This window comes from Marmota monax, unplaced genomic scaffold (assembly GCF_021218885.2).
Source record: "Marmota monax isolate L192 unplaced genomic scaffold, Marmota_monax_Labrador192_F-V1.1 WCK01_AAM20220418_F8-fsc00092, whole genome shotgun sequence".
In the NCBI taxonomy this organism is placed as follows: Eukaryota; Metazoa; Chordata; class Mammalia; order Rodentia; family Sciuridae; genus Marmota; species Marmota monax.
Window position 1 is genome coordinate 2,794,706 of NW_026692583.1, and position 13,167 is coordinate 2,807,872.

Genomic DNA, 13,167 nt, shown 5'->3' on the forward strand with positions numbered 1-13,167 from the left:
ACCCCTCTCACCTGGCAACACTTTTTATATGGGAGTTGAACATTCATGGATTTTTCAAATTCATAGATTTTGGTATCCATGGGACATCTTGGAACCAGTCCTCATGGATACCAAGGAGCAACTGTGTGTGGTCCTGGGGACTGAACCCAGAGAATCTTAACCTCTACGCCACATCCCCAGCCCATTTTATTTTTTAATTTTATAAGTTGCTGAGGGTCTTGCTTAGTTGCCCAGGCTGACTGAACTTGCGATCTTCCTACCTCAGCCTCCTGAGTCACTGGGAGTACAGGTGTGCCACCGTGCCTGGCACATATCCTCAGTTTTTACCTAATGTCCTTTTTTCTGTCCCAGGATCCCACTTGGGATACCATCTTGAATTTAGTCTCCTTAGGCTTTTCTGAACTGTGATAGTTTCTCAGCCTTTCCTTGTTTTTGAAGACCTGGACTGTTTTGAGGAATACTGGTCAGTTTTTTCTTTTGAGATTTGTGGCTTGCTTTCTTTTAAATTTCACTTCCTGAAAGCTTACTGCAGTCATTGTGCTGGGCCTTGGGTTCATACCAGTGAATCAAGCTTTCATGTCATTGATGTTGACCAAGGGGCTTCAAGAAAGCTGCATGTGCCTGCGCTGGAATCTGAACTTAGACATCCAGACCTAGAGCCAACTCCCTCCACCAACGTGCTGTCGAGGCCTCCTATGGGAAGTGGAGGGAGTTCTTTGTGCGGGTCTGAGATGTTATTAAGTACATCTTGAAAAATGAGGAAACCAAATGACAATCGAGAAAAATAGGACAGTAAATAAAGTAAATCAGAACTGAATTGGAGTCATTTCTGGTGAAGTGGATTAGAGAAAGTGAGTTAAAATGATCTTTGTCTGCATTTATCTTGGGTTCCTCTGTTATTCCTGTTAAGTGCTCATGTGTGATTTATTCTGTTCTTAAATGTCCTAGTAGCACAATCTAGAATTCATGGCCTGTAACAACAGGCCAGTGTCCTTACACATGTTTTATCAGGTGTGCTGTGGATTCTGCCAAACATATCCACATTTCGTGGGGCAGAAAGTCGGGTACCAGAAGGCAGGGTTCGGGGCCCTGCCCTTCCTTGCCTGAGGTGGCATCCAAGTCTTTTGAGCTTTTCTGAGTCTTGGTCATCTCAGCTGCAAGTTAGGGCTACCCAGTAGAATGGCATCTTACACCTGAAAGAGGTTCTAAAGTCAGTTGCACATAAGGCCAAAATCTGGTAGAATCAGTTACCTGTGCAGAACCTTAAAATTGCTAACAAAGGAATGGACACAGTGCACTACATTGGAGACCCCTCCTGGTATGTCCAACACAGCCCACTTCTCTGCCAGCATTTGTCTGGGGGATTCCATCCTCATTCTTTTTTTTTTTTTTTTTGGTACCAGAGGTAGGGGCACATAACCAGTGAGCCACTTCCCCAGCCCTTTTTAATTTTTTATTTTGAGATGGTCTCACTAAGTTGCTGAGGCTGACTTCGAACATGGGATCCTCCTGCCTCAGCCTCCTGAGCCACTGGAATTACAGGTGTGTACCACTGAACCCAGAGGATATTGTATATTTTGTGGACCCCAGGGAACCCTGGTGACTTGGTTATTGCACAGTGGATGGTGGTAGATAGGCACTGATGTGTGTGTGTGTGTGTGTATAGAGTTTTCAGTCTTCTGCTGGGTTAGGTCCAGCCTTCAGCCCCTTTCAAACACCGCCCCTCACCCTGGGCTAATATGGTTTCTTTGTTTGGCCACAGAATGTCCTGAAGGAACATGCAGATGACGACCCTAATCTGGCCATCACTGGTGTCCCTGTAGTCAGTTGGCCAAAGAAGACTCCAAAGGTAAGATGCAAACTGCTCACATTGGGGAGAACATTGTCCACTGCCTTTGACACCTTCTGTGAATGTTGGCATCTTTTTCAGGGGGCTCTTGGGAGAGAGCACCCCAATTATCATGAATTGAATGATTTCAGTGATATGTTTGTTCATCGCAAGTTTTTGTTTTCTGAAAGGGCTTTTTTACCTAGCTGTGAAAGCTGCAAGCAGTGCCCCCTGCTGGTCACCCAGATAATTGCGGGGAAGCAATGTCTCACTTTGTCTTTAAGTGGATTTTAATCTCTCTCATTCACTCTCCTTTACCTCTTTCTTTCCATCATCCCTTTTCGTCCAGCTGCTCCATGGACTGTTTTCCCTTCTTTTGAACATAATTTTTTTATCTTCATTTAACTGATCAGTGCTGCACATAAAAATGTCTAATCAAACAGGAAAGGATGAAGAGACTAGGAAGAATGATAACATTTACATCAATGAAACTTATTAGGAGCAAGTTGCTGCTGTCTACTCCTCTGCATTCTTTGTTTTATCTGGACTTCAGCAGGTCAGGGGGGTAGATCATAGTGACTTTCATTTTACAGAAAAGGGAACTGAGGTTTAAAAAGGTAAAGTCACTTATTGGAATAAGTCAGTGCTTGATGGTCGGTGGATGTCCATCTCAAAATCCATCATTCAGAGAAGTCAATGATATATTGCTGTCCATCCCTCCAAAGGCCATGTGGGGTGGGTTGTGCACGGATGATTCCATCTACCATCCATCCAAATACACTCAGTTTGCCATCTTCTTGGGCAAGTTACATAAGCTTCCTGAACCTGACTTTCCTCATGTGTAAGAAGAAGTTTAGGCTTAAATTGTAATCCCAGCTACTTGGGAGGCTGGGGCAGGAGCATAGCCTGGGCAACTTAGTAAAGACCCTGTCTCAAATAGAAAAAGAATTAGAATAGGTTGGGGATGTAGCTCAATGTTAAGGTGCTTGTGGGTTCAATCCCCAGTGCCAACAAATAAAAGTAAATAAGTGTGAATTTTATTTTTATTTTAAAATATTTTTTTAGTTGTAGATGGACACAAAATCTTTATTTTATTTATTTATTTTTTTATGTGGTGCTGAGGGTCGAACCCAGTGCCTCATGCATGCAAGGCAAGCGTTCAACCCTTGAGCTACAACCCCAAGCCCAAGTGTGGATTTTAGATAAACAAATAAGATAAAAAAAATTTTTTTAGTATAAGTATATCCCAAATGTTGCATGGGATATAACTATCTTCAAAACGATTACTCATTTACCTGGAATGTCATGACGTACACACTGTATTTTTAGTTGCTGAATCTGGTAACCCTAGTTGAAAAGGCAATATTTCTGATATATTGGTTCAACAAAAAAAAATGATTCATTTCTTCTGTTTCTTTTAATCTTTTTAAAACGTGGCTAAAAAAGTTGAGAAGTACATATGTGGCTCACCTTATTTGTATCTCTTTTGGATAGTGCTATTCTAGATGATTCACTTTTGTTTGATTATCTCCTTAGAGGATATATTTCTGGGTGTGGAATTGCCTGGAAAGGAGCCCATTACTTGTGGGTGTGAGTTCTCTCCGAAGCTCAGTGGGACCCCATGTGGAGGTAGGAGTGGAAAGGGCTTCCCCTCTCACCAGCTTGTGGAGGTGTGCAGGGTTACAAACTCGCCTTCCCCTGTGTGTGCAATAGCATATGCCGTTTATCAGACCACAAACAGCTTGCAGGCACAGCATCTTGAAACCAATGGGCTGGGCCATAGGTGTGTTGAGTCCAAAGAGGAAAGCAAGGCTTTGCCTGTCCCCCACACCCAGGTCCCTCCTAGCTGGCAGTTGCTCCAGGAGGGGCACTAGAATGTGTGGAACAAAAGATTTTGAAAGGACAAACCCACCTTCATCCACTGTCAGAATTAATAAAGGGGCCCCAGTGGACCCCTGAATCACTTCAGGCAGACAACTGGCCCTGTCTGGAGCTGAGTCCCTAACCCCACCCTCCAAGGGCTTTATAGGCAGGAAAAATACACACACACACAAACAAACCTCTTTTCCCTTTTCTCCAAAAGCTTAGGTCAGGAAGATGGCTTCTGGTGGCACAGACCTTCTCTGGGATTCCTGGGGAGGGTGGGTTCCCAAACACTCAGTGGGCACAGTTCTGCCTGGCTGGTTGGTCAACGCTGCAGGGAGGATCAAGGGCTAGGTGGGGAAGAAGTGGTGGGAGGGAGGAGGGAGGACAGGGGGTGTCCAACAGCACTTTTTTTGTAGTGTAATAAAACAGTGTTTTCTTGGCGCATTCAAAGATTTGTATGACCATCGCCATGATCTATGGTCATGTTTATACCCCCAAAAGAAACCTCATCAGTTGGGGCTGGGGATGTAGCTCAGTGGCAGAGAGCCCTTGCCTGGGGTGTGTGAGGCCCCAAGTTCCACCCTCAGCACCACAAAGGAAAAGGGAACCTCATCAGTGCTCAACCCCTCCCCCGTGGTCTCCTTCTACCTCTGATCTACTTTCTATTTTCATTCATGGGTTTGCCTGTGGTGCCCATTTCTTATAAGCGAACTTATGCAGGAGGTGACCTGTTGTATCTGACTGTTTTCATTTTGCCTAATGTTTTCGAGGTCTACCGTGATGAAGCATGGATTAGTCCTCCTCCTTCTATAGCCAAATAATATCCCATTGTATGGATAGACCATTTTGTTTTGTTTCTCTCTCTCTCTCTCTCTCTCTCTCTCTCTCTCTCTTTAATTTTTTAGTTGTACATGGACATAATACCTTTATTTAGTTTTCCTTTTTTTTTTTTTTTTTTAATGTGATGCTGAGGATCAAACCCAGTGCCTCACATGTGCTAGGCAAGTGATCTGCCACTGAGCCACAACCCCAGCCCTTTTTTTCTTTTTTTGTCTTTCTTTGGAACCAGATGGAACCAGAGCCTCACCCATGCTAGGCAAGGCTTTACTACTGACCTACACCTCCAGCCCTGCATCAAGTTTTAGATGCAGTTTTTTAGATTTTCTTTATCTTTACAATGAGGGCAGGAGGTGGATAGTCTCAGCTGCGCAGTCCAGTCAAGGAGACCAAGGGGCTCAGAGAAGTTTAGGAGTATGCCTCAAGCCACACGGCTTGTAAGTAGTGAGGTGTTTGTCCCCATCTGCCTGCTGTGAGAACCTAATGAAAGGTGGCGGAGGCGTGGGGAGGGGAAGGCATTATGTTTCTGCACTTCCTGGCTGGTGGGGTTAAAAAGTTAACAGGAAAGGAAGAAGTAACTGAACGACTGGCTGCCTGGGCCGCCCGGGGTCTCTGGGTTCCCAGGGTTGCAGTCTGCTTCCTCCCAATTTGATGCAGGTTGGGTTGAAAGATCAAGGGTGCTCCATGAGGCTGCCCAGAATGGGTTCTGCTCTCGGGTCGGGTTTCTTAACAAGTAATTAATGCCCAATGGTGATTAGCAAGAAATGCTTTGATCTCCCACCTTGCCCCCAGGAGAACAAAGCCCTTTTCTGGAACTGATTAGGCTCTGAGGTCATTTCTGATGCGATGTCCTTCAAATCTGAGATGCCACCGAGTCACCATCCATCACCATTCACCCGATTGGCTGTTTTCACGAGTGGCGTTGGATTTGTTTTGATCTGTCTACACTCTAGCCGCTTCCTTTTATGACCAGGTGGCAGGATTTTCGGGGCCCTGTCTGTGACCCCAGAGGCAAAGGAAGGGAGCTGGGCTTATTTGAAGCCCGGCCTCTGACCTTGGCCTTATTAGCAAGCTGAACTGCTTCAGCCGGTCGCTTCTCTCCTGGATCTTGCTGGATCTTTCCCAGAGTAGACTGGGGAAGGAGAGGAGCTGGGCCAGGGCTGTGCTGGCAGGTGAGCCTATGGAGGCAGCTGGTTCTTAATCCGTCGTCACCAGTGGCCAAAGCAGGTGCCACTTGAATTTAAATTATTGGCAGTTTTTCTGGAGCAAAGGAGCAGAGGGGTTGGGGTGTGTAGGACAAGTGCTCTGGCAGGGGATGTGGGGCCAGCCCTCTTCAGTAGTTACTGGATCAGCTTTCTTATGGGGACATTGCAGGCTACAGGAGGAAGCGACACACCACCTGCTGCCCTGCCACCCATGGTTTTGGTATGTTTCTCTTCCCCTTCCTCAACAGTGGGGCAGGGAGATCTGGGAGGCCTGATCCAGCTGGGGTCTCTCAGATGTGACACGTGGCCTGTCCCAGAAGAGGAGGCACATCATTCAGTGTGAGGCCCCGTGTACTTCCTGTCTCACACGTGTCCTCCTCTCAATTCCTGTCACAGAGTCATTAAGTTGACAATGTACAGTTGATGATGAGGAGGGGCAACTGTGGCAGTGGCAGCCCTTTCACGTCCCCTACTCAGGGTTCATCATTTCCTAGGAAGGCATGTGGTCTAATGATGACCAGTCCTTAGACTGGTGGCATCCCCTTCATCTGGGGACCTTGTTTTAAAAATATAACTTCCTGCCAGACATGGTGGTGCATGCCTGTTATCCCAGTGGCTCAAGAGGATGAGACAGGAGGATTGCAAGTTCAAAGTCAGCCTCAGTAACAGCAAGGTGCTAAGCAACTCCATGAGACCCTTTCTCTAAATAAAAATACAAAATAGGGCTAAGGATGTGACTCAGTGGTCCAGTGCCCTTGAGTTCAATCTCCAGTACCTCCCCCAACAAAAAAATTAAAAATATAATTTCCTGGGATCTGCCCCGGACATTGTGATCCAGTAGATTTGAAGTGAGGCCTGGGAATCTGGACTTTCTAAAAGCTTCCAGGTCATTCTCATGCATAACCTGGATGTGCTTTGGGGTCAGATGCACCTGAGGATTGACTAATTATTCTAAAGGATGAGTCTCAACCCCAGTTTATTCATCTGTTAAAGGGGCTCATTGAGTGGTCCTGGCAGGATCCCTGTGAGATGCTGCCTGTGAAATGCTTCTGTAGTATCAGCCTACCATTGTAAAAAATTATACTGGTAGCTATTGTAATTTTTTAGAATTATGATTTATATGTAATCGGTAACCCTGAATCGGCCCCCCTCCAGCTCCTGACAGAAATAGAGAAAACCAAAGGGAGGGCGAAGGGTGCAGAGACAGATTGCATCCCTAGACTACAAATTGCCTGTACAAAACTTAATCTCAAGTGGGTACTTTGATGGCTTAATTTCTTTGAAATAGTTGTAGTTTTGCTGAAGTGGATTGATGTTTCCTGGGAGGAGGGGACTGGTTTAAAAAAGCCATTTCTCCTTCATCCCTGCCACATTGGCCCAGCCCGAGAAGCCCCAGGCCCTTTAGCTTGTGCTTTAGCTTCTGCCCCTGGGGCTTGAGGCGGCCAAGGCCACACGCTCTGCTGTGGGGTCCAGGTAGGAGGAATGGTTGTGAAGGACCAGGGGTTTCAGGTGCCCTGTCCCTGCAGCCTCCAGGGAGCTGGACAGGCCTTGTGAAAGTCTGTTAGGAGAGTGACCTCTGAGAAAGACAGTGTAGTTCAACATGCAAGGAAGAGGTGACAGAAGTAGCTGGGCCAGAACAGAGGAGCCCAAGAGGGCTAAGAAAGGCAGGCAAAGCAAGCCGACCCAGGCAGGGTGTGGTGAGGGGCTCCTGATCTGCGACCTGTAGGACTTTCACATATGAACATCAACTACAGAAAAACCCAGTTGAGAAGTTGTCGGTGGTAAAGGGAAACCCCATGTGTCAACTTCCGTGAGGGTAACAGATACCTAGACTGTCGACTTAAAAAGAGGGAGAGTTTATTTGGCTCACAGTATTGGAGTTCCCAGGCCATGATCACTTGTCCCCATTGCTTTGGGCCCATGCTGAGGTAGTGCATCCTGGCCCAGGTGGAGCAAAGCTGTTCCCCTCGTGGCTGAAGTGGGGGAGAGAGAGGAAGGGGCCAGGTCTTAACATCCCCCTCAAGGGCACAGCCCCAGAGACCAGAAGACTGCCCACTAAACCCCACTTCTTTAAGTTTCCATCACCTTCTCAGAACGCCACGCTGGGGACCAAGCCTCTAACCCATGGGCCATTAGGGGACATCCCTGAACCATGCTGTAGCATCCAAGTTCCTCAGGAGCTGAGACTCAGGTCTCCGGCAGTCGATTTCGACTCCAGGTCCAAATTTGCTAGTGAGAAACCATAGTATTTTGTACCTGCTGGCAAGTCTGCTGACCAGGGTCCCATCAATGCCCTCTTCAGGCCCTTCTAAGGGGGGTGATCTGAAGCCAGAAAGTGGAAGTCTCTGGAGTCTCACAACATGTGTGAGACAGACTGAGGCAGAACGGGCGGTAGTTTTACCTGCCGACTCTCTGCAAGTGAGATTTCCAGCCTTGGGATCAGCAAGGTTGGGGCGTACTTTCAAGTACAGTCAAGGCTCATCATTTATGGATTTTATATTTGTGAACTCACCTATTCCATAAAATTCATCTGTTGCCCCCAAACCAATATTTGGAGTGCTTTTGTGATCACTTGCAGACATGCACATGAGCCAGATGACAGGTGCATTGCAGCGGGGCTGAGCAGGCAGTGCTCTGCCTTCTGTTTGTAGGTCTCATACTGTAAAGAAGTATCCTTTTCCAGGTGTCCCATTTTTCAAAATTTTAGGGTTTTTTTTTTTTTTCTTTTTTTGATTGGTGATTTCGCTGTTCAAAATGCCCCCCGAGCTGTGGCGGTTGGTGTCTGTTGTTACCAAGTGCAAGGAGGTTCTGCAGTGCAGAGAAGCTAGGTGTTCGATGAGCCTCCTTCAGGCAAGGGTTGTGGCGCTGTTGGTCCCAAGTTCAATGTAATGGATCAGCAATATATATTTAAAAGGCGCCTTCAAAGAGAAACACAAAAAACAAGGTGATACATTGATTGAGGAAAATGTTGGGACCAGAGACTGGAAGGCACCTAATTCTGTATCTTCCCTTGGAGTGACAGCCTGGTGTTCACTAATGCAGTGTTTGGAGTGATTTTATAGAATGCAGCAGCCACGAGTTCAGAGAATCAGCTGTGATTCTTCATTGCTTGCCTTCCCAAATGGATGAGTGACTAGCCTTTACCTCTATACAGTCCTGGGTTAGGTATTGGATGAAGAAGATTTCCTTGTCCTCATGGAACTTAGAGTTTTTATGTCAGGCACACAAATAAGTACATAATTAGAAGGATTATACTCTGAAGAGATGAATTTTTATGAATTGTGATAAAGTATATGTTGCATAAAAGTTCCGTTTTAAGCATTGTCAAGTGTACGCTTAGCTGGTGTTGACATTCACCATGCTGCGCAGCTGTAACCACCAATGATGCACCGGATTCAAACGCTGGACCATTTCACACTTACTCCTGCTTCTTCCCTCCCCTGGGAGGGAAACTGAAACTTCTTAAAAACTAGCATAGAAAGGGCTGTAGCCCAGTGGGGGAGCACTCCTGAGTGGGGAAGATTGAGAACAGTTTGAAGTTGGGGCACCTGGGAGCAGTTGGCCAGTTAGGAGACTGTGGCTACAGGTCTGGACTGGTTTAGGGTAGTGGCAAGTGGTGATCAAGAGAATGGGTGCTGGCATATTGGGGGTGGATGGACAGGACCAGAGTTGATTTATTTTGCTCTTGGGGTAGGGGGAAGTGTTCCATGGCTCCCCCGTGTTCCATTTACTGAGACAGGAGGTACTTGGGGTTAGTGTCCTCGTTTCTACCTGGAAACTCGAACATGGGATGATTTTCAACATCCTTAAGATGGAATGGCAGCTTTGCTTCCAGTCTCCTGTCTCCCAGCTTTCTGTCTAAACTTCCCAAGTTTAGATCTGATCACACCCTTGTTAGTTAGCCAGGGCCACTGTAGCAGAGAACCATAGACCATGTGGCTTAAATGACAGCAGTTCTAGGTGTCGACAGGGCTGGTTCCTGCTGAGGGCTGGGAGGGAAGATCTCCAGGCCGGTCCTTGTTTGGTCTGTGTTTGACCCTCACCTTCCTATGTGTCTGCATCAGCTCCCCTCTGGATGCATCTTGGTCCTAATTTCCTCATCATATAAGGACTCCTGTCATTGGGTTCTGCTCACCCTGACGGAAGGTGATCATTTCAACTTAGATCTGTGGAGTTGTCTGAGCACAGTCATCTTAAGCAGTTCCAGGGATTAGAATACACCATGGGAGTTTCTGAGGCTAACACAGTCATCCCTTGTTATTGAATCTCCATCTTCTTTAAAATCACATTTTGAGTCCCGGGCCTATCCTGGGGTGCCCACGTCACCAGCTGGAGCTCTACTTCAGGTGCTCAGGATTGCCTCTTCTTGTCTTCCCTCCCATGCATCAGAACCAGATTCTCCACAGTTTCCTTTTCCTTGCCCGCCAACTATTCCTCTTCTCAAAAACATCCTCCTCCTTTCCTCATGAACAGATCCTTCCACTCCAGGCCCAGCCAAATTCCTCCTTCGCCTGCTCTGTGGGCTACAGCAAAGGGCTTCCCTGCCTTTGGCTTCTGGCTGAGTACAGCTAGTGGGCCAGAGGCACTACCAGGAGAGGGAAGGTAGGAGGAGATGGAGGGAAGTGTCCATTTTCCCAGTCTCCTTCCTATAGGATCATTGCAGGTGGACTGTTTCCTACTGTGGAAGACCACAGCTTCTACCATGTGACCTGCTCAACTCTTCTGTTAACAGTTGTGCTCTCTTTCTCATTGGGTAATGGCTCATCATTGTCCCTAGGCTTAGGGTGCATCTCCAGCTTCTTCTTCTTCTTCTTTTTTTTTTTTAAATATTTATTGTTTAGTTTTCGGTGGACACAACATCTTTATTTGTATGTGGTGCTGAGGATCGAACCCGGGCTGCACGCATGCCAGGCGAGCGCGCTACCGCTTGAGCCACATCCCCAGCCCCATCTCCAGCTTCTGTTACACTCTCTTCCATGAGCATTAACCCTCTAATTCCTGCCAAGATCCTGATGGATAGATTTCCCCAATTTCTTTTCCCTTTCAATTTCCACATTCTCCTCTGTATGTTCACTGTCAACATAACCTGTCCTCGGTGTCCCCTAGCTTTTGAGGTTAGAGCTCTTCTTATGTATTTTTTTTCCTTGTCCATTTTATATCCTATTAATGCAAGATTTCTTGCAATGTAGCAAGGCCTGGGAGATATTTAAATGAATGAATGAACTCGATAGCACAATTCTCCTAAAGTTTTTAAAAGATGAAGTCAAACTCAGCCTCATCTCTGTTCTTTTTCTTTTTTCCCCCTGAGTGCTGGGAATCGAACTTAGGGCCTTGTTGTGTGCAAGGCAAGCCCTCTACCAACTGAGCTATAGCTCCAGCCCTCATCTCTGTTCTTTTTTCCACTGCTTCTGGATGCTTCTGTATTCTCTTTGGTGACTTAACTTACTCCATCCATACTTGAACTTTTGTGTCCTACTCCCAACCAGCTGCTAAAAGAACATTAATTGGAAGAGAAGTAAGAAGACACTTCTAACTTCCTAGTCCCTCTTGTCTCTCAAATTGAGGCATTTCCCTTTATCTTACTGGACTTGGAAAGATCTTATCGCGCCTGGGATTTTTTTCAGCCAACATTATTTGTATCTTTTAGTACCATGTTATTGGAACTTCAAGACGGAGTTCAGCTGAAATAACCTATAATTAAAGTCTGTAGACATGGGTTTCTTTTTTCTTTCTGATAACCTGCTCAGCTGTCTGTGTTAATAATGCCAGGGACAGATTCTTGGAGAGCCACTGAGATACTGAATGTTTCTGCCTTTGATGGAGTTATTAGAAAGCCTGCTGGCACTAGAGGTGATTATTTGCCATTACAAAGACAAGCCCTTTAAACTTTGGGGATGAGTCATCAAATGCCATCTATATTGCAAATAAGTTGTCATGAAGATGGGTATGTGTTTGGTCTCCTGATACCTTTAGATAATCCTCCCAATTTATGTGATGTAAAGACAAAAAGGGTAAGATTGGGTGAAGACAGGGGAGATTCATATATTTGTTTTACGGTGCTGGGGCTGGAACCCCGGGCCTTGAGTGTGGTAAGCATGAGCGTGCCATTTCTGTGCTCTGCCGCTGAACTGCACCCACAGCCCCCAAAGTCTCACCTGATTTGGCTTCATTTATCAAAGGTGGGGAAGATGAATGCGTTTGATGCAAGGAAGGAAGTGGGTGAGGAGTTATAGTGACCGTCAAACCTGCTGGAAATCGCTGAAAATATCAATGCAAATAACTCAGCAGCAAAGCATTAAGGAAGTTTCTGGGGAATCTCGTGCATAAAAGGAAGTTTTATTTTATTATTCATTTCTTTGCCATGTAGCTTCTTTTTTCTTTCATTTAGTTGATCAGACAGGTGACAGAGCAGGTCTGGGAAGGAGCATGGGTATTCTTAACTCATTTTCTGGCAGGGGTACTATTATTTCTTTTTTATCACATTTTTGTAAATTGTGATGAAATACACATAATATAACCATCTTTAGGTGCACAGTTCAGCCTCATTAAGTACATTGACATTGAACATTGACAGGTTCCATCTCCCAAACAGAACCTCTGTCCCTATCACACCCTATTCCCCCACCCCATTCCCTGTCCACCATTCCACTTTCTGACCCTAAGTGTTTGACAGCTCTGGTGACCGCGTATAGGTGGACTCCTACAGCCATCTCCACTTCTCCTGGCTTATTTCATTCCCAAGGTTCCTCTACTTTGTAGCCTGTGACAGAGTTTCTGTTTTCAAGGCCGAATTCCACGGTTTGAATGCCTTGCGTGTGTGTAAGTACCGCATTTTGTTGATCAGTTCGTCTGTCCGTGGACACTTGAGTCTCTTCTACCACAAACATCTTTTTGAGTTCTTGTTTCTATTCTCTTGGTGTATGCCCACAGGTGTAATTGTCAGGTCACATGATAATTCTGTGTTTAACTTAAAGGACTGTCTGACCATTCCGTAATGGCTACACTATTTTCCATTCCTGCCAAAGTGCACAAGGGTTCCAATTTTTCCACATCCTCACCAATACTCTTTATATTCTTTTTTTTCTTCCTGACAATTGCCATTTTAATGGGTGTGAAAGGGTGGTTACTTTTGGTGTTACTTTTGTTGGGGGGGTTACTGGGAATTGAACCCAGAAGCACTTAACCACTGAACCACATTCCCAGTCCTTCTTTCTTTTTTTTTTTTTCTATTCTGAGACAGCCTCACTAAGTTGCTGAGGCTGTTGAATTTGTAATCTTAGAGACAGGGTCTCACTGAGTTGCTCAGCGTCTCGCTTTTGTTGAGGCTGGCTTCGAACTCCCAAACCTCCTGTCTCAGCCTCCTGAGCTGCTGGGATTACAGGTGTGCGCCACCTTGCCCAGCAAAAAAGGGGAAAGATTTTCTATATAGCC

At 45.9% G+C, this 13,167-nt stretch overlaps 1 protein-coding gene across 10 annotated transcripts in view; it reads left to right on the forward strand.

The window, feature by feature from the left end:
* Window positions 1–13,167, forward strand: part of Kdm2b (lysine demethylase 2B) — a 123,404-nt gene that overhangs the window by 71,824 nt on the left and 38,413 nt on the right. For all 10 annotated transcript variants that reach the window (XM_046446131.2, XM_046446132.2, XM_046446133.2 and 7 more), the window contains one exon: window positions 1,763–1,849. In XM_046446131.2, coding sequence (XP_046302087.1) covers window positions 1,763–1,849 — 87 coding nt within the window. The remainder of the gene's footprint in view (window positions 1–1,762; window positions 1,850–13,167) is intronic.